Below are 23474 nucleotides of genomic sequence, written 5' to 3'. Positions count from 1 at the left end.
ACAAACATGTGCGTGCACGTTCATGTACTCACACATATATATATATACATATATATATATACTTATGTATACATACCCATACACACACATACACGCACTGTCATCTACCACGCTAAACTCTTGTGCCAATAACCAGATCAAATAACAGATTCAAATAATACCGTTCGTTTCAATGGTCAGTTGAAATAACGGATTTCGGTCACAGGAGTGAAACAGAAATGTGGGCACTGTCATGCTATTAGCTGTCAGAAGTGAAAGTGCTCACTGCTAGTGAAGTATCTGTCTGCCTGTCTGCCTGCCTGTCGATTGCTGGCCTGTCGATTATTTGGCTACTGACAGCTAATAGCATGATAGTGCCGAAGTATTAGATGATTTCTGTTTCACTCCTGTGACCGGACGTTGAGATTTAGTGATCGGGTTGTGTGAATTTTCCGAGCCCTCTCCCCACCCCACCCCCTTTGGCAGCGCGCATTTTTTCCTTCATATTTATTTCATATACGGTGCACTTTAACTACTACACTATTTTTTTTTTCAATTTTTCCACGGATCTATATAATAACTTAGAAAAAGTTGAGAACTTTCCGGATAATTAATAAGAACTAATTTCTGCATTTTAAATATTTTATTTATTTATTCCTAAGCATTCAAAATAAAGATTTTTTTTTAACCAACGTAATATCAGCTAAAAATGCGTCCAACATTTGCGTAAGATTTTCTGGAATTGCGGCGAACAAGTGGTAGCAAATAATTTAACAAAAACTATTGTCAAAGAGAAAATTATTGGTTTAGTTGCTAAGAGTTATCCCCCTTTAATATCCGGTGTCCTTTACTGATTAAAGTTCGGCATGGGAAGTTAAGACGGTAACATTGTCTTTTAGTTTTTTTATTATGACTGTTTTTGTTTTTACTACTTCTTAGTATTGGTATTAAATAGCACTGTCATGCTTATGTGATTTTTTTATTATTATTATTTAATGCTGTACGTGTATAAAATTCCCGCTGTTTTTATTCTCATTAAGAAACTATGACCTCGAATGTATATGTATATATATATATATATATATATTCAGTGAGCCTGAGCCCATGAGGGTCATTTTACACGATGGCTCGACCTACAACATACTGCTGCCAAATCTTCTTCTGGAAAGACACATCGGTTAATGTAGTCACTACCTAAAACAAAACACGCAGTGGAGCAGCTTCGATAGCATGTCTGTTAGGGGCAAGGATAATCAGGGATTAAACAGCGTCAGTTCTTTTCCAACGAAGAACCTGCTCCGAAAGGAATCCTAAAAAAACATAGAATTTCCTTCTTGCTGAGCATTTATTCGGTTTCATGAACTTTATATCCCTTTCAATATAGTTCGCTGACTTACGCAAATGTAAAAGAATATTGCATAAAAACAGTCACTTTCTATATAATACACCAAAAAAGTTTTCGTTGTAACTCGCGCAGGTTATCATGTATGTATAGAAAGACATGTTTTCCAAGGCTGGAACATCATTGATCATAGATCTGCTCGCTCTGGGCTAAACCTCACCCCACTGTTAACATTGTTACTGTTATACAGAGAATAGCCAAGAAAAAGACATGGCAGGGAGGGAATTCCTGAAGGCCAACATTCTAAGAAAGAACTAGACACAATAACTAACATGGGACCTAATGTTGGACACATGAGTGAGAGGACTAGTGGGTCGGGAATACCTGAATGGAGTGGACATGAACCCAGCCAACTTTGAGACGTGAAGACTATTATAGTTGCAGAGAGTCAATTATATGCTTGAGGCTAAGGTTTACCAGTGAGTGACTTCATGCCAATCAGTTGAGTGTGGTCTAGGATGTTTGTCTGTGCAATAGTAGTAGTAGCAACTGCACTACTTCAAATGTGAGAGAAGTTTTAAGTTGTGGGCTCCATCTGTGCTTTGTAGAGTATTCTTTTACTGGTTTCAGTCATTTGACTGTGGCCATGCTGGAGCACCACCTTGAAGGGCTTTAGTTGAACAAATTGACAGTAGGACTTTTTTTTAAGCCTTGTACTTATTCTATCAGTTTCTTTTTGCCAAACCACTAATGTTACAGGGACGTAAACATGCCAAAACTGGTTGTCAAGTGGTGATGGTGGGGACAAATGCAGGTACAAAGACACCAGTTTCTGTTTACCAAATCTACTTACAAGTCTTGCCCGAGGCTATAGTAGAAGACACTTGCCCCAGGCTGCCAGGCAGTAGGACTGAACCTGAAACCATGTTGGGAAATAGGCTTCTTACACACAACCACTCCTGCACCCATGTATCAATAATTGTTGGGGCTGACTTCAATGTGGCTGCCAAGAGTTTACTTCTCTGAAGTAATTACTGATTTGGCTGACAAATACACTACTCACGTTGGTCTGCCTAGCTCACAAGTGATTATTTGCTAATAAGATATCAAGCTACTGGTCTTCATCATCATCATCATCATCGTTTAACGTCCGCTTTCCATGCCAGCATGGGTTGGACGATTTGACTGAGGACTGGTGAAACCGGATGGCAACACCAGGCTCCAATCTAATTTGGCAGAGTTTCTACAGCTGGATGCCCTTCCTAACGCCAACCACTCAGAGAGTGTAGTGGGTGCTTTTATGTGTCACCCGCATGAAAACGGCCACGCTCGAAATGGTGTCTTTTATGTGCCACCCGCACAAGAGCCAGTCCAGGGGCACTGGCAACGATCTCGCTCGAAAACCCTACAAAGGCCAGTCAGGCGGTACTGGCAACGGTCATGCTCAAGATGGTACATCTTATGTGCCACCCGGACAAGAGCCAGTCCAGGGGCACTGGCAACGATCTCACTTGGCTTGCCGGGTCTTCTCACGCACAGCACATTTCCAAAGGTCTAGGTCAGTAGTCATCGCCTCGGTGAGGCCCAATGTTCGAAGGTCTTGCCTCCCCACCTCAGCCCAGGTCTTCCTGGGCCTACCTCTTCCACGGGTTCCCTCAACTGTTAGGGTGTGGTACTTTTTCACGCAGCTATCCTCATTCATTCTCACCACATGTCCAAACCAGCGCAATCGTCTCTCTTGCACACCACAACTGATGCTTCTTATGTTCAGCTTTTCTCTCAAGATACTTACACTCTGACGGGTATGCACATTGACATTACACATCCAGCGGAGAATACTGGCTTCATTCCTTGCGAGCTTACGCATGTCCTCAGCAGTCACAGCCCATGTTTCACTGCCATGTAGCATGGCTGTTCGTACACATGCGTCATACAGTCTGCCTTTTACTCTGAGTGAGAGTCCCTTTGTCGCCAGCAGAGGTAAGAGCTCTAAACTTTGCCCAGGCTATTCTTATTCTAGCAGCTACACTTTCAGCGCACCCACCCCCACTACTAACTTGGTCACCCAGATAGCGGAAGCTATCGCCTACCTCTAGTTTTTCTTCCTGGAATGAGTTAGAAGTTGTTTCCTGTTTGTTTACAGTGTTTATTGCATCTGAACATCTGCCACATACAAAAACTAACTTCGTAGTTAATCTGCCTTTGATAACATGATAAAGTCCATATAAGAAATAAAGATGAGTACTTTGTTCGGAAAGCATACCTAAGGATGTTTCCTATCTCATTACATATTATATATATTTCACTCATGCTATTGTACTTTTTCTTCACTACAGATCACCAGAGTCTATCAAACTTTGTTGCTGCTGCTTTTATTCCAGAGTTTCAGTAATTTCTACTTGAGTGGATCCTTGATGAGGTGATAACTGTTTGGATGACCACCCATTGTGCATAGATTTCTCACAGCACGCTTAAATCTTATAAGCATATGACAAAGTGGATACCTATTTTTAAACATGATTCATCAAAATGTCTGGAAACTTTGCAGACCCATTTATATATTGCATCAAATCAGATGTTTGAATACTCACACTCTTGGTAGATATTGGCACCATTATTTCAGGCTTGAGCTAAATCCTCGAACACAAACATTGTTTAACTTTAAATACTGGTCATCATTTCTATCACCATCTTCCTCTTCATCACCATTGTCATTGTTATCATCATGGACTTTTGTTCGCCACTTGGCATTTCAACAAGGTAAAAATAAAATCGATAGAAAAGTTTACATTGCTTACATTAAAAGCTTGTTGCAGGAATTCAATGATCTTCAGATGCAATATTTGACACCGAATGAAGAGACAGGGATAACACATCATGAAAGTGAGAGGTACAAACAGCTAATGCCTGTTGCATCGAAAATTGAGGACATGTTTACAAAAGAGAAGGAACGGGAAGAACTTGTAGAACTTTTACTTGGTAAGCAGGAATTTCCCCCTTTTGTGTATAATTCAAACAACTATTATTTGCTCATTCATCTCTCTCTCTCTCTCTCTCTCTTATGACTGTGAAGTTAAGAAATTTGCTTTGCAACCATGTAGTTTCAGGTTCTATCTCACTGTACAACACTTCTACTATAGTTTTAGGCTGGTCAATATCTTATGAGTGAATTTAGCAGCTGGAAACTGTACTGAAGCCATTGTGTGTGTGTGTGTGTGTTTATAAGAGTTGACATTCCATGGCATCACTTGTCACCATCTGAGCTAAACAATGACATGATATTTTCATTCCTAATCAACATCTGCTCCAAGTTATGGACTCTTTACTTGAAATTGCAAGACCAAATAAGGATTGTGACAGGAAGAGTATCTCCAACACATTGTCTTGTGATGTACAGCATTTCATTCTGTGGAATGTTGGCAAACCTCTTAATTTCTGACTCTCTCGTTGCAAAGTTCCCCTGACTTCTAGCTTTTTTCTAGCTGCTTGGTTTTGTTATCTATGGTCTCCATCTTCCTGTCTTTCTAGACTTGCCTCTTAGCTTTTGACCCTTTCTACAATACTCTTCCACCAGCATGGAAACAAGATCTGAGTTGAAATGTTCGTACATGTCCAGAATTACTGGAAGCTTTCCTGCATTCAGTTACAAGTAACAATCCATTAATATATTAAGTCAGCTTATCCTAGTTATCACGAGCTGTATATAATGTATGGTATCCATCTACCTGTACTAATTAACATACTTCTCTCCCTTCTCATTTTTTGATATCTGCTGATATATTATGTGATTATAAGAGACTCCCTGCCAATGTGGTTGATTTAGTTTGTCCACTAATTTCTGTTGTCATATTCTTCTCTTAGATGCTTCTGCAGAAGACAAAGACCTTGAAACAATAGTCAAAAGTGAGACTGCTCACTACAATGAAATCATTCAGCAACTTGATGATGAGGTAACTATCAAACACATATCAATGTACTAAAGCTTTTACAGTTTGCTTCCCAACCACATGGTTTTGGATTCTGTCCCACTGCATGCACCTTGGGCGAGTGTCTTCTACCGAAGACCCAGTCTGACCAAAGCCTTGTGAGTGGATTTAGTAGACAGCAACTGAAAGAAGCCTGGCATAATATATATATATATATATATATATATACATGCACACACATATACACATGTATGTATATACACACGCACACATATACACACACATGTATATATACAAATATGTGTGTGTTTATGCTTGTCCCCCCACCACTGCTTGACAACCTGTGTTAGTTTGTTTACATCCCCATAATTTAGTGCACTAGGTTTAGAAAGAAATAAGTACTGGAGTCCTTTTGCTTTACAAAACTCTTTAAGGCAGTACCCCAGCATGGCTGCAATCCAATGGTTGAAGCAAGATCTCCATCCTTACACACATACCCCACCATACACACACCACCACCACCACTAAGTAAAGGGTTATCGTAACAATAAAAATAGAAAGCTATTGAAAGTTGTTATAGCTGTTGTTGTCTACATGTTTTTATGTGACTCTCTGTTTTCTTACAGATAAAAAGCTTGTTGAGCTTCAGTTCAGGCAGTTCAGCTTCTGATGTAGTTGTGGAAGTCACTCCTGGAGTCGGTGGCCAGGAATCACAGCTATTTGCCAAAGAGATAATCGAGCTGTACTTCAACTATGCACATTATAAAGGATGGGACTTCTCATTGGTTAGTGAAGACCGGAGTGATATTGGTAGGTTGATTAACTCCACTCAACAAATTCCGTACTACTGTTTCTATGTAATGTCTAACTTTCTCATGTGAATTATTGTAGCAGTGTATACATGCAAGCATAGCTGTAATGTTTGAAATCTGATTCAAAACTACATGGTCACAGGTTCCATCCCAATGTATGGCACCTTCAACATGTGTCTTCTACTATAGCCTCAGGCTGACCAATGCTAAACAGAAACTATGTGGAAGCCTGTTGTATGTGTATGTATGTATGTAGGTATGTATCTATCTGTCTTTATATATATATATATATATATATATATACACATACATATATTTATGTGTGTGTGTCTTTATGTCTGTGTTTGTCCCCCTCCACTGCTTGACAGCCGGTGTTGGTGTGCTTACATCCTTGTAACTTAACAATTCTGCACAAATAAACTGATAAAATAAGTACCAGGGTTAAGAAAAAAACGAACTAAAACCCTTCAAGGTGGTGCTCCAGAATGGCCAGTCAAATGACTGAAATAGATAAAAGATAAAGATTTTGAAAAAAATAAATGCTAACAAGAAGGACATCTGGCTATCAAACAACAGATCAATGTTGTATATAACTCATTTCATCCATGCTAGCATAGAAAGACATTCATGAAAATGAATGACTGAACATATATATATATATATATATATATATATATATATATATATGTATGTATATATGTGTGTGTGTTTATTTTCATGTCCACACATTGACAAGATTTAGGCAGTAGCAATGTTATATTTATATCTTCCATAAACAATATGTCGTGTAGATCAGCAGTTTCATTGACTTCGACATGTGATGATCAGAGGAATAAAAATACCTTAGTAAATAAGGTAAATAAGTCTTGTCAAACATGTATGGAAAAATCACCCTTTACCGCCCATTTTCCATACTGGTATGGGTTAAATGGTTTGGCAGGAGCTAGCAACAGAGGTCTGCAGCTAGTTCCAATGTTTGCTTTGGCATGGATTCTATGATTGGATACCTTTCCTAATGCCAACCACTTCTCAGGTGTACTAGTTTCTTTTTCATGGTGCTTGTACTAGTGAGGCCACTAACTAACTCACAAAATAAGACCTCTCAACTGAGTTGGGTTGCAGTATTGAGAAGAGGTGTGGTCACTGGCAAACAGTGACCACATTTGTCAAGGAAACACTGGAAATGTAACCTCAGCACATATTTGCACATTATCAGCCATGGCATGCCCAGTCCACCATGCAGTGGGTGTTGGCAGTTGATGGATAGCCTGAACATGGGAACACATCTCTTCCACAAAAAGCAAAAGCATTTACTCTCCAGTGTAACCAGATGGGAACTGGGACAGGGCATGTTGGTCAGGTGATGGTATCTGATAGAGAGGATGTATGCGTTAGCCACCTCTGCCCAGCCTTTTAGAGATAACTTCCTCTGGGCCCATTTCTGGGTGAGAGTAGCCACCTTGCTTGCTACCTCATCCTAGTTTTTGTCCCCTTGTGCTTCTTTTAAAAATAATTATTATTATTTCCCAGACTTTTAACTTCATCTTTTGTCTTATGTTTAACATTACTTTTTCTATTGGTCATCTGTAAGTTTAATAGCTTATAGTTTAGAAAGCTTAAATGCTTCTTTTCGTGTTCCAGATCTTAAGATAGTATTCATTGAAGATGGAATGAAAAATGTGGCTTGTGGATGTTGATGGATTTAACCCTTATCCTTAATGCTAACCTCAACTTAAACCCTGACCTTAACCCTAACACTATTCAAAATATCATTGCAATCCTTTGTTAGACTTCTGTTCTGCAGAACTCCCAGCTAGTTGTTGTTTAGCCTCAGGTCAAACCTGATTATGTAAACCTATCATCAAAGGCATTCCAGTTGTTACCACCCTGTTTAATTTTCAGATACACTGTATCCAAAACAGCAGCATCCTCCTGCTGATCTCTACCTAATGATCCTTAGGTGTCCTGCTTTCTTTTTCTTCAATCCTTGCTTTGCCAAATATCCCCATAGTGTCCTTAATGTATGGCCTGTCCACCTTCACTAATATTTTGCTATCTGTTGACCAACGAGTTCCTACTTGGCTTTAATCTAGAGGCCTTTCTGCTCACAGTTTCTGGATATCTAATGTTTGAGATGTGTCTGAGGCATTTATTTATGAATGTTTGGAACTTTCTGATCTTTCAAACTTCTCGGGAGAGGTTTGAAAGAGGTCACACATTAAAATTTCCACTTTTTATTCATGCCTAATTTATAAATTTATTTCCCTACAGGTGGTATACGTAAAGGTACTGCAATGATATCAGGAGATGATGCTTACAATTACATGAAGTTTGAAGGAGGTGTCCATCGGGTCCAACGAATTCCCAAAACAGAGAGAGGAGGACGTGTGCATACAAGCACAGTGACAGTTGCTGTATTGCCTCAACCAAAAGATGTAAGGAAAAAAAATACCACTGTTATATGCTTTATATGTCTAATGTATCAATAGTGTCTAAAATCTGTTTAAGAGTAGCTGCTGCTGAAGCATGGTGAGGATATTGATAGAAGTCTTTTTTTTTTTCTGGCTGTGTGGTAAGAAGTTTGCTTCCACATGGTTTCAGGTTCAGTCCCACTGCATGGCATGAGTAAATGTATTCTACTGTATCCTCAGGCTGACCAAAGCCTCATGAGTTGATTTGTTAGACAGAAACTGAAAGAAGCCCATTGTGTGAGTGTGTATGCCGATAGCATGTAAAAAGTACCCAGCACACTCTGCTAAGTGGTTAGCATTAGGAAGGGCATCCATCTGTGAAAACCATGTTACAACAGACAGTGGAATCTGAACAGCTCCATGTTAAACCGTCCAACCCATGCCAGCATGGAGAGCAGACATTAAAGGATGATCATGAGATATATATATAAAAGGTGCAGCAATATCAAAGGATGGTTAAATGGACACATAAAAGATGCGGCAATATCGAAGAAGGTCAACCAGGAAAATAGTTCTTTTGTGTGGCAGATGCACCGGGGCAATAAACACTGAAGATGTACAGAAAACAGATTCCATCATATGCCAGGGGAAGAAACTAGAAGTAGTTAATAGCTTTTGCTACCTTGGCGACCAAGTCTGTAGTGGGGGTGGTTGCTCTGAGAATATAGCAGCTAGAATAAGAATAGCCTGGGCAAAGTTCAGGGAGCTCCTACCTCTGCTGGCAACTAAGGGCCTCTCGCTCAGGATGAAAGGTAGACTGTCTGATGCATGTGTGCAAACTTCCATGCTACACAGCAATGAAACATGGGCCATGACTGCTGAGGACATGCGTGGGCTTGAAAGAAATGAAGCTAGTATGATCTGCTGGATGTGTAATGTCAGTGTGTATACATGACAGAGTGTAAGCGCCCTGAGAGAAAAGTTGGGCATAGGAAGCATCAAATGTAGTGTGCAAGAGAGATGACTGCGCTGGTGTGGTCATGTGTTACGTATGGATGAGTACAGCTGTGTGAAGAAGTGCTACTCCCTAACTGTGGAAGGAACCTGTGGAAGAGGTAGACACACCTCTTCCACATCCTAGATCACATGGGACACACCTCAAAGCCTCCAACTTCCACAGTAATGGTTCAAGAGTCAGTACATACAGAAGAGAGGAGAGAGGGCACACTTGACAAACTGAACATAAGATGCTGAATGACTCCAACAGGTGATCATTCACACGAACAACTGAGCAGATGCTGCTGTACAAAGCAGAGATTGAACTGTGGAAAACTGGACTGAAACTGGCTGGCAAGTATTGATGGTCAACCCTATCAAAGGCTTTAGATTGATGTAGCACATATGATGGAGGTTATTGTGAATATTCCTAGTTGGTTTGAGCCTCACCAACCAGCTTGTCCATGACAAGTGCTAACCTCTTGGCCAAAATCTTCAACTCTGCATTGAGCAGAGTGATGAGCCTGAAATGTTCTATAATGCCCCTCAACAGACAAAATTGAGAATTCTCCCATTCTGCTGCCAGTTGCAGTAGACGTTTGCTAAGAGGCCTGCAAGTGAGTCTGGAATCGTAGTATAAAGCTCGTAGAGCAGACCATCCAAACCTGCGGATCTACCTCTCATGCAACTCTTCATTCCCTCCACGGCTGGCTGTTATCGGCCTTTCACAGCAATCTGCCTCACTCACCGAGAGTTGTGGCAGTCCGTCCAGGTACACACCAAAGTCTGCCCTGTTATCCATCCTACCATTCATCTCAAACAGTAAAGCAAAGTACCGCTGAAAAGCTGCACACATCTGTTTCGGCTTGAACACCACACATCTGCTCTGGTCCACCAAAGACCAAATGGTGGCTTTATTGCCACTTTCGCCTCCACCATGTGGCCCATCATGATGCTTTCATTCCCTCCCCTCTTAGTGAACATGCCTTAGCTCTGACAACGCAGCCTTCATGTTTGACGTTGAAAAATTGGTTGAGAGCCAACCTCGCTGCCAACACATTGGTTGCAATGCTTGTCCTAAGCGCCTCATCTAACTTTCTAACTAAATCTCCCTCTGTTCTATTTCTCTCTACCACTAATTCCTTGCTAAACCTAATTGATTCTACTCTAATTGCCCTTTTAAGAGCAAACCACCAGTTGTTGTTGACAATTGCCCCCGACGACACCTGCTTAACTAGTTTGCTAATCTGGTCTCTCTAAGCTTGACACGCCAGTAGTGACGTGTTCAGCTTCCAGTAACTGGGACCCTCTCTATGAAGCCTATCTAAGTTGACTGTACAGATCACAAATTTGTGGCCTGTGTAGCCAATCATGTGAAATTGTGGACACCCTATGCTATCTTTGTCCGTTGGCCTACAAAATACCCTATCTAGATACAATCTAGATGACCTAATGTGGTTTGTTCACAGCCACCCTGGCACATTCTGGTAATCTAGTTGGTACATGTCAGACAACTGAAAATGCCTGAGCAGGTTTTTGAGGCTTTTGCACCCCGCTTTTCTATCAGATACCCCGAAACGTCCATCTAAGACAGCGTTCCAATCCCCTACTAATACCAAAGTCTGAGACATTCCCAGGAAAACCTCCAGACGCTTGAAGTAATCAGACTGCCCTGCCTCTGTTGGAGCATAGGCAGCCACCAGTCTGAAAACACCGCCATCACTGCTGTTCACATCTAGGACTACCAACTTACATTCTGGATCCAAGAAGACTGCCTTTATTTTCAAATCCAGACCCTTCTGGAAAAGTACCACAGTACCACCACCACCCCTTCCTAGCTGATATGGAGATAGAAAAATTTCGTACCCACTGCAAAAGGTGATAAGGTCCCGTGGGTCATATAGTCTGGATTCATTAATGGCTGCAACATCTACACTAAGGGATCTCAGGTCATTTAAAAGGTGACCTTGTTTCCAAGGCAACCCAAGACCCCTGACATTTATAAAACCTATTCTGAGCATCACAATGGTAAAATAAATTTAAGATGGAGAAGAGCTCTACTTGGCACCGTTGTCTGGCAGGGGTGTCCCCCTGGTCATTGGTATGGGCGTTTCCACAAGGTTTTTGTATAATAAGTCCACAGCTTGCCCATACATTACATGTTTGTGTGTTTTTGTGTTTGTATAATTAGTTATTTGTATCATTCATTTATTTTCAGATTGATATTGCCTTGAATCCTAAGGACCTACAGATAACAACATGTCGTGCTAGCGGTAGTGGAGGACAACATGTCAATACAACAGACAGTGCTGTACGGATTGTTCATGTCCCAACTGGTAAATAACAACACTAACTTTCCCAAATTAATATTATAATAATCTCTTGAGACTAAGCAAAGAAGACATTTTTTTTTTACAACAGGAAAATTAAAAAATTAATTTACACATCCATTTTCTCATGTTTATATGGTGGAATTGATTGGTTGAGTTTCTTCTTAATCAACTGCAAGAAAAGTTTAGGAAAGGTGGGTATTTCATAAGATATTGTGCTCTTGAAAGAAAAGATTGGTGGTGAGTGTATTTGGTGTGAAGATGCAATATGCATGATAAGAGGAGAAAAGACTTGAATGGAGGTAGAACCTGACCAGCTAGCTCTGGTGAATAGAAGCCATTGTAGTAGATGCAGGGTGAAGACTCATCATATCTCAGGGCCAAAGGTTGAGGCGTATTGGTGACGACACCATCCAAATCAGTCAAATGGCTTTCTTTTAGGTGCAGCCCAAGATGTGGAAGTAATTTTTCCAATGCACTTGTCAGTTAAGCTTTGTAGACAGTTAGTAACTGGTTGAAGCTGAAGTATTTCCTGGCCCTGAAGCAAAAGGCTACATTTTGCTGTTTTGAATGTATATAGATCACCAGTTGATATAATTCTTCTTTCTTTGCTGTGGTGATGGACAAGTTTAAAAACTTGTGGACCATCTTGATTTTTGTTAAACGGGGAAATTTCTCCTCTCCCTTTTCAATGCTCACAAGTCTCCTATGATGGAGTGATGCTCCTCTCCTATGTGAAGCATTACAATATTGTACTAAGATACTGTGGTTGTAATGTACTGTAGTACTAGTGAACTGTTGTACTGCATATTTCAGCCTTATATACCACTATAGTAATAATAGTAGTAGTAGTAGTGGTTGTGGTAGTAGTAGTAGTAGTAGTTCACACTGTAATTTTTGTAATATAAGCATACTATTTTTTTCTCATGCTGTCATTTTGTAATGTACTCTGGTACTTCATACTGTTATTATGGTGTATTTTAGCCCTATTATTTTAGTCTACTTATAGAAATGCATCCTTTTATAATGTACTTTAACTTCATACACTCTTTAGTTTCTTACTTTAATCTACAGGAATGGCAGCAGAAAGCCAACAGGAGCGGTCACAGATGAAGAATAAAGAAATTGCAATGAAATTATTACAGACAAAGTAAGTGATCATTAATTCTTCAATTATTTCATTTTACTTTAAGTGTTTGACAGAAGATAAAATACTCCTCCCTTACTCAATTCCTTATGTCGACCCAATAGAGGGACCAGCTATCCGAGTTGATAGTACCAGGGTAGATAAAGCAATTAAGAGTATGAAGACCGGGAAAGCCCCCGGCCCATCAGGAATCACTGCAGAGATGCTCAAAATATCTGGCAGTGTTGGCTATAGCCTAGTCACCCGTATTACGAACCAGGTGATACACGAAGGAGTCATACCCTATGACTGGTGTAGCAGCATCATAGTCAACTGCTACAAAGGTAAAGGGGACGCTTTAGATACAAATAATTACAGAGGCATCAAGCTGTTAGATCAGGTTATGAAAGTTACAGAGAGGGTCATAGCCCAACTAATTAGGGAGCGAATCAATTTAGATGAGATGCAGTTTGGGTTCGTGCCAGGTAAAAGCACTACTGATGCCTTATTTCTAGTGAGACAGTTGCAAGAGAAATACCTAGCCAAGGATAAACCTCTGTACCTGGCTTTCGTTGACATGGAGAAAGCCTTTGACAGGGTCCCCCGATCCCTTATCTGGTGGTCAATGAGGAAACTTGGGATAGAAGAATGGCTAGTGAGAGCTGTGCGAGCCATGTACAGAGATGCGGCCAGTAAGGTGAGGGTTGGAAATGAGTACAGCAATGAATTCCGGGTAGAGGTAGGGGTCCACCAAGGTTCCGTCCTCAGCCCCCTATTATTTACCATAGTCCTCCAGGCAATCACAGAGGAGTTCAAGACAGGTTGCCCCTGGGAGCTCCTCTATGCTGATGACCTTGCCCTAATTGCGGAGTCACTATCAGAACTAGAGGAGAAGTTTCAGGTGTGGAAGCAAGGTCTAGAATTGAAGGGCCTTAGAGTCAACCTAGCTAAAACCAAAATCCTAATAAGTAGGAAGGTAGATAAAACACAAACCCCTTCAGGTAGATGGCCCTGCTCAGTATGTAGAAAAGGAGTAGGTAGTAACTCTATAAGATGTACCCGGTGCAAGCTATGGACACATAAGAGGTGCAGCAACATCAAAGGCAGGTTAACTAGCAAGTTAGTTTTTGTTTGTGGCAGATGTTCAGGTGCAATAAAGACTGCAAACAAACAGGAAACAACTTCTATCTCATTCCAGGGTGAAAAACTAGAGGTAGTCGATAGCTTCCGCTATCTGGGCGACCAAGTTAGTAGTGGGGGTGGGTGCGCTGAAAGTGTAGCTGCTAGAATAAGAATAGCCTGGGCAAAGTTTAGAGAGCTCTTACCCCTGCTGGCGACAAAGGGACTCTCACTCAGAGTAAAAGGCAGACTGTATGACGCATGCGTACGAACAACCATGCTACATGGCAGTGAAACATGGGCTGTAACTGCTGAGGACATACGTAAGCTCGCAAGGAATGAAGCCAGTATGCTCCGTTGGATGTGTAATGTCAATGTGAATACCCGTCAGAGTGTAAGTATCTTGAGAGAAAAGCTGAACATTAGAAGCATCAGTTGTGGCGTGCAAGAGAGACGATTGCGCTGGTATGGACATGTGGTGAGAATGGAGGAGGATAGCTGCGTGAAAAAGTGCCACACCCTAACAGTTGAGGGAACCCGTGGAAGAGGTAGGCCCAGGAAGACCTGGGCTGAGGTGGTGAGGCAAGACCTTCGTACATTGGGCCTCACCGAGGCGATGACTACGGACCGAGACCTTTGGAAATGGGCTGTGCGTGAGAAGACCCGGCAAGCCAAGTAAGATCGTTGCCAGTGCCCCTGGACTGGTTCTTGTGCGGGTGGCACATGAGATGCACCATTTTGAGCGTGGCCGTTGCCAGTACCGCCTGACTGGCTCCTGTAGGATTTTCGAGCGAGATCGTTGCCAGTGCCCCTGGACTGGCTTGTGCGGGTGGCACATAAAAGACACCATTTCGAGCGTGGCCGTTTTCGTGCGGGTGACACGTAAAAGCACCCACTACACTCTCTGAGTGGTTGGCGTTAGGAAGGGCATCCAGCTGTAGAAACTCTGCCAAATCAGACTGGAGCCTGGTGTTGCCATCCGGTTTCACCAGTCCTCAGTCAAATCGTCCAACCCATGCTAGCATGGAAAGCGGACGTTAAACGATGATGATGATGATGATGATGATGATGTTGAGGCAAGTGAATCGAAATCGAACTAAATTCGACGACTGGCACCCATGCCAACGTCGTCTCCTTCATTGGACACGAAACTCAGTTTGCGAAGACTTATTGGGGCAAGCGAAAACGAAATCGGGATGGCACCTGTGCCCAGCGTCGCCTTTCTGGCACTTGTGCCCGCAGCATGTGTAAGGACTTTCGAGCGAGATTGTTACCAGTGCCCCTGGACTGGCTCTTGTGCGGGTGGCACATAAAATACACCATTTTGAGTGTGGCCGTTGCCAGTACCACCTGACTGGCCTTCGTGCCGGTGGCACGTAAAAGCACCTACTACACTCTCGGAGTGGTTGGCTTTAGGAAAGGCATCCAGCTGTAGAAACTCTGCCAAATCAGATTGGAGCCTGGTGTAGCCTTCGGGCTCCACCAGTCCTCAGTCAAATCGTCCAACCCATGCTAGCATGGAAAGTGGACGTTAAACGATGATGTGTTTAGGGGAAAAAAACATATCACTGCATTTGTTAAGAGTTCAAAACTTTAGCTGATCCTGTTTTACTCTTGTTGATTTTATTTGTTACTTGCAGGTTATACCAAAAACAGTTACAACAACAGGAACAAGAGATCCAATCCAATCGTAAAACACAAATCGGAATGGCTGGTCGATCTGAGAAGATCCGAACATATAATTTCAACCAGGACCGAATAACTGACCATCGACTTTCATATAACATACATAATTTATCACAGTTTTTCACAAATGGACAAATTTTGGACAATTTATTAGTGAATTTACTCTATCAAGAAAGAGAGGGCTGTTTGCACCAGAAATTAGAAGAGTTTTCGCTATCTATGCAAAAAACATGAAAAAAACAATCCCTTTTTTTGATCAGAAATCATATTTTTGATTCATGTTATTAGTAAGTTATTTTATAAATGCATTAAAATTCAATCCTTGCCTTATGTTAGATTATTAGGTGCATGCTGAAAGCACATGGCTTAGTGGTTAGAGCATTAGGCTCACAATCATGAGGTAGTGACTTCAATTTCCAGACCAAGTTGTGTGTTGTGTTGTTGAGCAAAACACTCTATTTCACGTTGTTCCAGTTCACTCATCTGTAGAAATGAGTTGCAACGTCACTGGTGCCAAGCTGTATCAGCCTTTTCCTTTCCCTAAGATAACATTGGTGGCATTGAGAGGGGAGACTGGTATGCATGAGTGATTGTTGGTCTTCCATAAACAACCTTGCCTGGACTTGTGCCTTGGAGGGGAACTTTCTAGGTACAATCTCATAGTCATTCATGACTGAAGGGGGTCTTTACTCATTTAGATGCATGCATAGCCATGTGCTTAAGAAGTTTACTGTACAACTACAAGGGTTTGGGTTATGATTTCATTGTATAGCATCTTGGGTAAGTGTCTTTTACTGTGGCCTTGGGTTGAACAATGTCTTGTGATTGAAACTTGGTTGGTGACAATCATACAAGAAACTCATCCAATATGTGTCTATGTGATTCTTATGGTATCAGTACTAGCCAAGACATTAACCTTCAAACTGTCTAGTTCACTTAATTGTAAATAAATAATGCAGAGTAGGAATTATATGCCTCTCTAAGCAGTAGAAATACTGTAATAACTTAATAAGCAAATTGTCAACTTGTGTATCAGAGGGTGACTTTCTAGGTGCAATCCCATGCTCATTCAATTTAAAAATCATTAAAAAAAAAAAAAACTTAGTAAATCTGTTTGGATTATTAAATCCACAGACATTATTATCCTGTTAAACTGCATCTGTGGAAAAAAAAACTCAAAGAGTAGTTTCCAGTAGGCTGATTTTCTCAGGATACACTTCTTGTAGATTAACTTTTGTGTGATGCCCTAATGACTCAGTGGGTTAAGGGATTTGCCATATGACATTGCTGCAAATCACAAATTTACAAGGGAAATGCATAATTAATTGAACCAGTATATGATGTCTTTTCAGTTATGAACTGAAAATTGTTGATATTTGTCTCGTTTTTGCATAACACAACTGAAATTGGTCCTGTTTGTTTCCAGTTGCAATGGACATATGTGAAGAGAGAGAGAAACTAGTCTGAACCTCAAATAGAAATTCGTCCAAATCAAAGCAATCTGTTCCTCTCATTGTTAACCAAATTTCAGCTGTTAAAATGGTTTTTCACAATTCTCTGTGTTTTTTGATAAGGGGCATAACAAATTGTTAGGGTAGGACTAAAGTCTACCATCTCTGGTCTACCTGTACTCTCAAACAGTCAGGTTAAATGCTGCTAGATAAACCGTATGCACCTTCCTGGAAGGCAACAGCACATACTTATCATGTTCTATCAAAGACATAATCGTGGCTTTATTAACACATCACATTTCTTCCACCCCAGTCTATTGGATAGCTTTTGCACCCTTTTGTTTAACAACATATATCTTACTCTGATAATGCAACTTCTAATTTCATTACAAAAAAAAATGATTGTGTACTTTTCCCACTTCTAGTACATTGGTTGCAATATTTTTTCTAATTATCTGAGTAGCCAACTCTCTAATCTATTGTTCTTCATCACTAATTCTTTGCACTTCTCTATCATTCTCTAACAGCTCTTTCAACTAGTTATAGTTATGATTGTTTCTAATTTAAGTACAGTGTGAGGAGAGGAGGTTTGTCAATTACATCAGTATCCACTACTTGACTGGTTCTTTATTTTATTGGTACCAAAAAAAAAAAAATGAAAGATAAAGTTGATCTTAAAAGGATTTGAACTCAGAATGTAAAGAGCCAGAAAACTATTCAGTTTCATGTCCAACAAGCTAATGATTCTTCCAATCTGTGCCCTAGCCATAATTATAATAATGATTGCTAAGATAGGCACAAGGCCCACATCTTGAGGAAGGAGAAAAGTCAAAAGTCCATTAAATCAACATCAATGGTTACTCTTTTACTTGTTTCAGTCATTTGACTGTGGCCATGCTGGAGCACCGCCTTTAGTCGAGCAAATCGACCCCAGGACTTATTCTTTGTAAGTCTAGTACTTATTCTATCGGTCTCGTTTGCTGAACCACTAAGTTACGGGGACATAAACACACCAGCATCGGTTGTCAAGCAATGTTGTGGGGGACAAACACAGACACACAAACATATACACACACATACATATATATATATACACACACACATATATATACGATGGGCTTCTTTTCAGTTTCCGTCTACCAAATCCACTCAAATGGCTTTGTTCGGCCTGAGGCAATAGTAGAAGACACTTGCCCAAGGTGCCATGCAGTGGGACTGAACCCGGAACCATGTAGTTTGTAAGCAAGCTACTTACCACACAGCCACTCCTACACCTAGGATTAATATTTTATTTTATCAACCCCTGAAAGGTGAAAGGCAAAGTTGGTATCAGTAGGATTTGAACTCAAAATGTCAAAGAATGCAAAGGACTTTCTGTCTGATACTCTGCTGAATCAGCCAACACACAGTTCTAACAATCACTATAATAATTCTAATTTTGGCACAAAGACAACAAAGTGACCACAATGTTATTTGAACCCAGAACATAAAGAGTTGGAACAAATGATGCAAATCATTTTGTCCATTACTAAGTATTCTACTCATTTACTACCTAAATATTAATCATATTAATTTTGTTATTTTTCAAACTGTAAAGTAGAAAACAAAATTCTGAAGCATCTTGGGAGGGTCACTGAACCAATAATTAATTTTAAAACTGGCAAGAAATGAAACACTGAAAATTAATTGTCATGTAAAAGCATTATTCTTAAAAATAATCAACAAATTCCTGTTTTATTTTGCCTTTGTTTTTTTTTTATGATAATAATTTTTATTTATTCTAGGAAGCATATAAAAATGGGAAATGGTTTACCAATAAATTACTTTATAAGCTTCTCTGTGAGGAAATTATAAAATTATGAGTGGAACATAAAAACAATAACAACTTAGTAGAGATGCAGTTTCGTTACTTCTTTCAGAAAATAAATTCCATTAAATCGTGATGGCACCTGTACCAGTAAATCACTAAGAGCACCGTCCGAGCGTGATCGTTGCCAGAGCACCAGCTGTCTGGCTTCTGTGCCGGGGGCACATAAATAACACCATTTGAGCGTGATTGTTACCAACGTCGCCTTCCTGGCACATGAAAAGACATTCGAGTGAGTTTGTTGCCAGTACCGCTGGACTGGCTCCTGTGCAGGTGGCACGTAAAATACACCATTTCGAGCGTGGCTGTTGCCAGTACCTCTTGACTGGCCTCGTGCCGGTGACATGTAAAAGCACCCACTACACTCTCGGAGTGGTTGGTGTTAGGAAGGGCATCCAGCTGTAGAAACTCTGCCAAATCAGATTGGAGCCTGGTGTAGCCATCTGATTCACCAGTCCTCAGTCAAATCGTCCAACCCATGGGCGCTTCTAACTTTAATATTAACTCAAATCATAAATTGTAATGCTAAATCCTAAACCCAAGGTTTATAACAAAATAAGACCAAGATAATTAAATTTTAATAATGGACATGTGTAACTGCATTTGAATTCTCAAATGAAAAATGAATATAAAGAATATGAAATGGGAAAGATATAACCTTACTGAATCCAGTTCTGAAACCTCTGTGTGTGTACAACAAACACTCATTGGGTGTGTGTGTATATATTTCTTTATATATATATACATATATATATATATATATATATATATATATATATATGAGGGTTCATGGCCTGGTGGTTAGGGTGTTTCACTCACAATCTAACGATTATGATTATGATTTCAATTTCTAGACTGGTTTAGCATTGTTTTCTTGAGCAAAACACTTCATCTCACATTGCTCTGCAATCACTTCGACACCTGATGCATGGCATACTGTGCACCTGTTCAGACTACGTTAATTTGATGGAGAGAGTGAGTTAATGTGCGGTATGAGCATTTGATTACTATAAACAAATCATTTTTGCACTTCGTTCAGCAAAAAGCTGAATGCTCATATATCTTCTTTGATGGGGAAGTCCATCATAAATATATATGTATGTATATGCCATTTTGACCTAAGGCCAGCAATTCTAATGGAAGGGATAAGTTGATAATATCAACTCCAACAAAGAATAAATCAATATCAGCAGAACAGGTTCTTCAGGAATAATAAAAGAAAATTTTTAGCAACTGTTGAACCTTATGGAACTAACGTGCCAGATGCTGAAGGAGTAAGGAACTTCTGATCTGATATTTGGAGCAAAGAATTTAAACATAACAGTGATGCAAACTGGTTATAAAAATTTGTAACCAGATGATCAGAAATTTTGGCTTAAAAATGTCTCAAGCATGCAGTTATATACAACCATTTTTAACTAACAGTATAGAAAATGGAACAACAACATGGATGAGAAAAGGAAGCGGGGATCAGTAATTCTAGGTTTATTACAGGATTACTATTACTCTACTAATTATAAACTGGCCTCATGACAGGCGGATTGTATAGCTTTCTGCAAAAGGAGAATCTATTACCAGAGAAGTATAATGATAATGATAATGATGATGAGTTCACAAATTTTGTGGGAAGGTAATGTAAATAGAAGAGGACCTGTCCATTCCTTGTATGTTTTATGTTTTTCATCAATCTATGAAGTTTGAATAAAAATCCAAGGTGTAAATGGCATGCATAAACTCTTAGGTTTCTACAATATGTAAAAACTAGTTCACCACAAAATGGAATTGCTTTGGAATGATGTGAATGTGAAATGATATGTCTACAAGCAATACATTTACAAAAGGTATGATGGATTTCCCCAAGTGAAGCTTACAGATACCATATTTTCCTTCTTTTTACCCACCCCACTTCAGTATTATATTACTGATTTCACCAAAATGTTATTTAGTCAGTTCTTTAAAAAAAATAATTAATCATTATTTGAACACTCATTTGAAGAGTATTCAGAAGCGATTTGATGCTCTGTAATCTGCAGCCATTATTTCATCATACGGTGGTGGGGGAGGGGCTGAGCTATTTTCATATCTGTCGTATGGTGGTAGATGGGGTTGAATTACAAAATTTGGTCTGGTGATGATATTACTTTGTGATCTGTTATTAACTGGTTCTTCCATTCCTTTCTTCCTTTTTGCATGAACTGCCATCAAAACACCAACAATCCCACCAAATATCAAGAAACATGCAACTGCCACAGACACTACAATAACTGAAAAAGAAGATGTATATATTGTTGAAATCATAAGAATTTAGAAAATTTGAGACGGTGAAATAATTTTTTTTAGGAACAGTGACTCTTGAAGCAAATAATGCTATAAATAATAGTGTGTAAATATTTATTGATTTAATTATTTATAGCGAACAAGTAGAATTTTTAAAAATCCCTTATTTGTAAATCAAGAAGTTATGAAAGGAAGGGTGTTTTTCTGTAAATCCAAAATTTAAAGTATACTTATGAATTTGCAAAGTAAAAACTCATTATTCTACTCAGCACTCAACCTTGGTTACTTAAAATGAGCTCAAGAATAAAATCAATTGCGGCACCACAGTTTTTCTAGTACCAGATTTTATCATGGTGTCAATGGCAAATTATAAGTTCTAAAAATTTGCATTAAAATAAGTGTGCTTCATTACAAATGGCCACATGTTTCACATTACATTTGCTTGAATAGTCCATACAGTAAAGCATGGCAATTTGTAAAAAAGCTGTTCAATAATAAATAACAAGTATTCAGCTAATCCATGCTAGCAAGAGAACATGGATATAAAATGAAGAAATGAATCAGCAGTGTTTCAATACCTCATTCTCATGGCATTCTCACCTATACAAGGATATAAATTGAAAGAAAGTGTTAGAAGGTCATTACGTACTACTAAATGTATTGGATACTTTCGGAGGGGAGTCTTCAGTTGTGATTTCTGGTTTGATTGTGACTTTAGTAATATATGAACAGCCGTCTTTGAAGAAAGTGCTTTTCACACCATGTTCATAGATGTTTCTCATGAACTGATAATCTTTCAAATTACAGACTTTCCTAGTTAAATCCAAACTGCAGTGAATGGTTTCATCCAGAGAACTAGTAAAAAACAAAATAAAAATATGATACATCAATAGTGATCTGATATGAATGTGTGTATGTATGTTTAGTTTTACAAAGCATTTGTCAAACTTGTTACAAGTTAGACAAGTATGTTGTCATGCAATTTTAGGCCTTTGTTTATCAGTTTATCAGTTCACATATGCAGAGTGCAAGTGATATTTGAAGACACTTGATTATCAGTATATAACTCTCTTCAAACCAATTTTCATTCACACCCCATGACAGATAAAATGTTAACATGATAAATGAAGATATGCAATCATTTTCACCATAAGTGCAGAACACTGTGATTTAGAAAATACCAACTTTCTAAATGTTGCAAGATCTTTTGTACACAAAGTTCAGATGGAATTGCAAACCTCTGGTAAGAATGTTTCAACAGTATCAAAGAGAAAAACAAAAAGAAAAACATCTGGACACTCTAAGGACAGCACAATTCATTCAATGGATTCAAAACATTACACAGTGTAACACAATTTTTGTCCTAGGATAGCAACTGTTATTTCTTACTTGCTTACCTCTAGAAAGTATGAAAAATGGCTAATATTTCCTTCAAACTTAGCTTTCGTTACATTTATTCAAAGCCCAAAAAATCCCTCTCAAAATATGGTTATGATGCTCCCCTACTACTCCTGCTCATGATCAGAAATGCACATATTGTCAGCCACTATGGGACATGCTCAAATGGTTAACATCAAGTAACTGACAAGCAAATATATGGTATTGAGCAGAATATTTGCTATAGTGATAATTCTGCTGAAACTTTCTGAAATGTAATGGAAGATAGGTCAGTTTCAAAACGATGTTCTGGTCACAAATGCAAAGTTCAGAGAGAATAGTAGTCATTTCCTTTGATTTCTAGATAGAAGCAAATAGGAAATAACACTGACCAAAAAAAAAAATTAAAATTTTGTTACACAGCATTTCCAGTGATGATCCTGGAAATTCAATGAGAGCCATCACCAAGAACTTAAGGACATTTGATACATGTCAATATGTACTGAAGAGAGACCAATTCATGTCTGCAAAAACATGAAATGGCCTCCGATGGTGATGATAATAATGATATATAGTATTGGGATTATTTTTTTAAAATTCTTATAATTTGCTGTTCTTTAACTAATATATATGAATTTGTCAACACGGCATTATTTGAACTGGAGAATAAGGAAGTAGTTTCCAGCAATCAAAACTTCATCATGGATGATGAAAGTAAAACAAAAATCTGAGAGGAGACAACAATTGTATAGTTTCATAAATTAGTAAATATAAT

The 23474-nt window shown here is 39.2% G+C and overlaps 2 protein-coding genes across 4 annotated transcripts in view; one reads left to right on the top strand and one right to left on the bottom strand.

Annotated features, from left to right (window-relative positions):
• Positions 1-811: 811 nt before the first annotated feature.
• LOC106876493 (peptide chain release factor 1-like, mitochondrial) lies at positions 812-18915 on the top strand. Of its 2 annotated transcripts, XM_089352201.1 has the most exons (9): positions 812-861; positions 3093-3301; positions 3658-4300; positions 5183-5271; positions 5874-6057; positions 8331-8494; positions 11685-11802; positions 12871-12946; positions 15682-18915. In XM_089352201.1, exons 3-9 carry the CDS (start codon positions 3838-3840, stop codon positions 15959-15961), a joined length of 1374 nt encoding a protein of 457 aa, XP_089208327.1. In that variant the 5' UTR covers positions 812-861; positions 3093-3301; positions 3658-3837; the 3' UTR covers positions 15962-18915. The 2 variants fall into 2 exon arrangements, with proteins under 2 accessions (XP_089208327.1, XP_014780545.1); XM_014925059.3 differs by lacking the exon at positions 3093-3301.
• Positions 18911-23474, bottom strand: part of LOC106876533 (uncharacterized) — a 151811-nt gene continuing 147247 nt past the window's right edge. For both annotated transcript variants that reach the window (XM_014925136.3, XM_014925120.3), the window contains exons 9-10: positions 21972-22177; positions 18911-21309 (exon numbers count right to left, since the gene is read on the bottom strand). In XM_014925136.3, the coding sequence (XP_014780622.1) occupies positions 21047-21309; positions 21972-22177 (469 nt within the window). In that variant the 3' untranslated portion in view covers positions 18911-21046. The remainder of the gene's footprint in view (positions 21310-21971; positions 22178-23474) is intronic.

This window comes from Octopus bimaculoides, chromosome 5, assembly GCF_046866305.1.
Source record: "Octopus bimaculoides isolate indiv1 chromosome 5, ASM4686630v1, whole genome shotgun sequence".
Classification (NCBI taxonomy): domain Eukaryota; kingdom Metazoa; phylum Mollusca; class Cephalopoda; order Octopoda; family Octopodidae; genus Octopus; species Octopus bimaculoides.
This window is presented reverse-complemented; position numbering and strand designations above follow the sequence as displayed.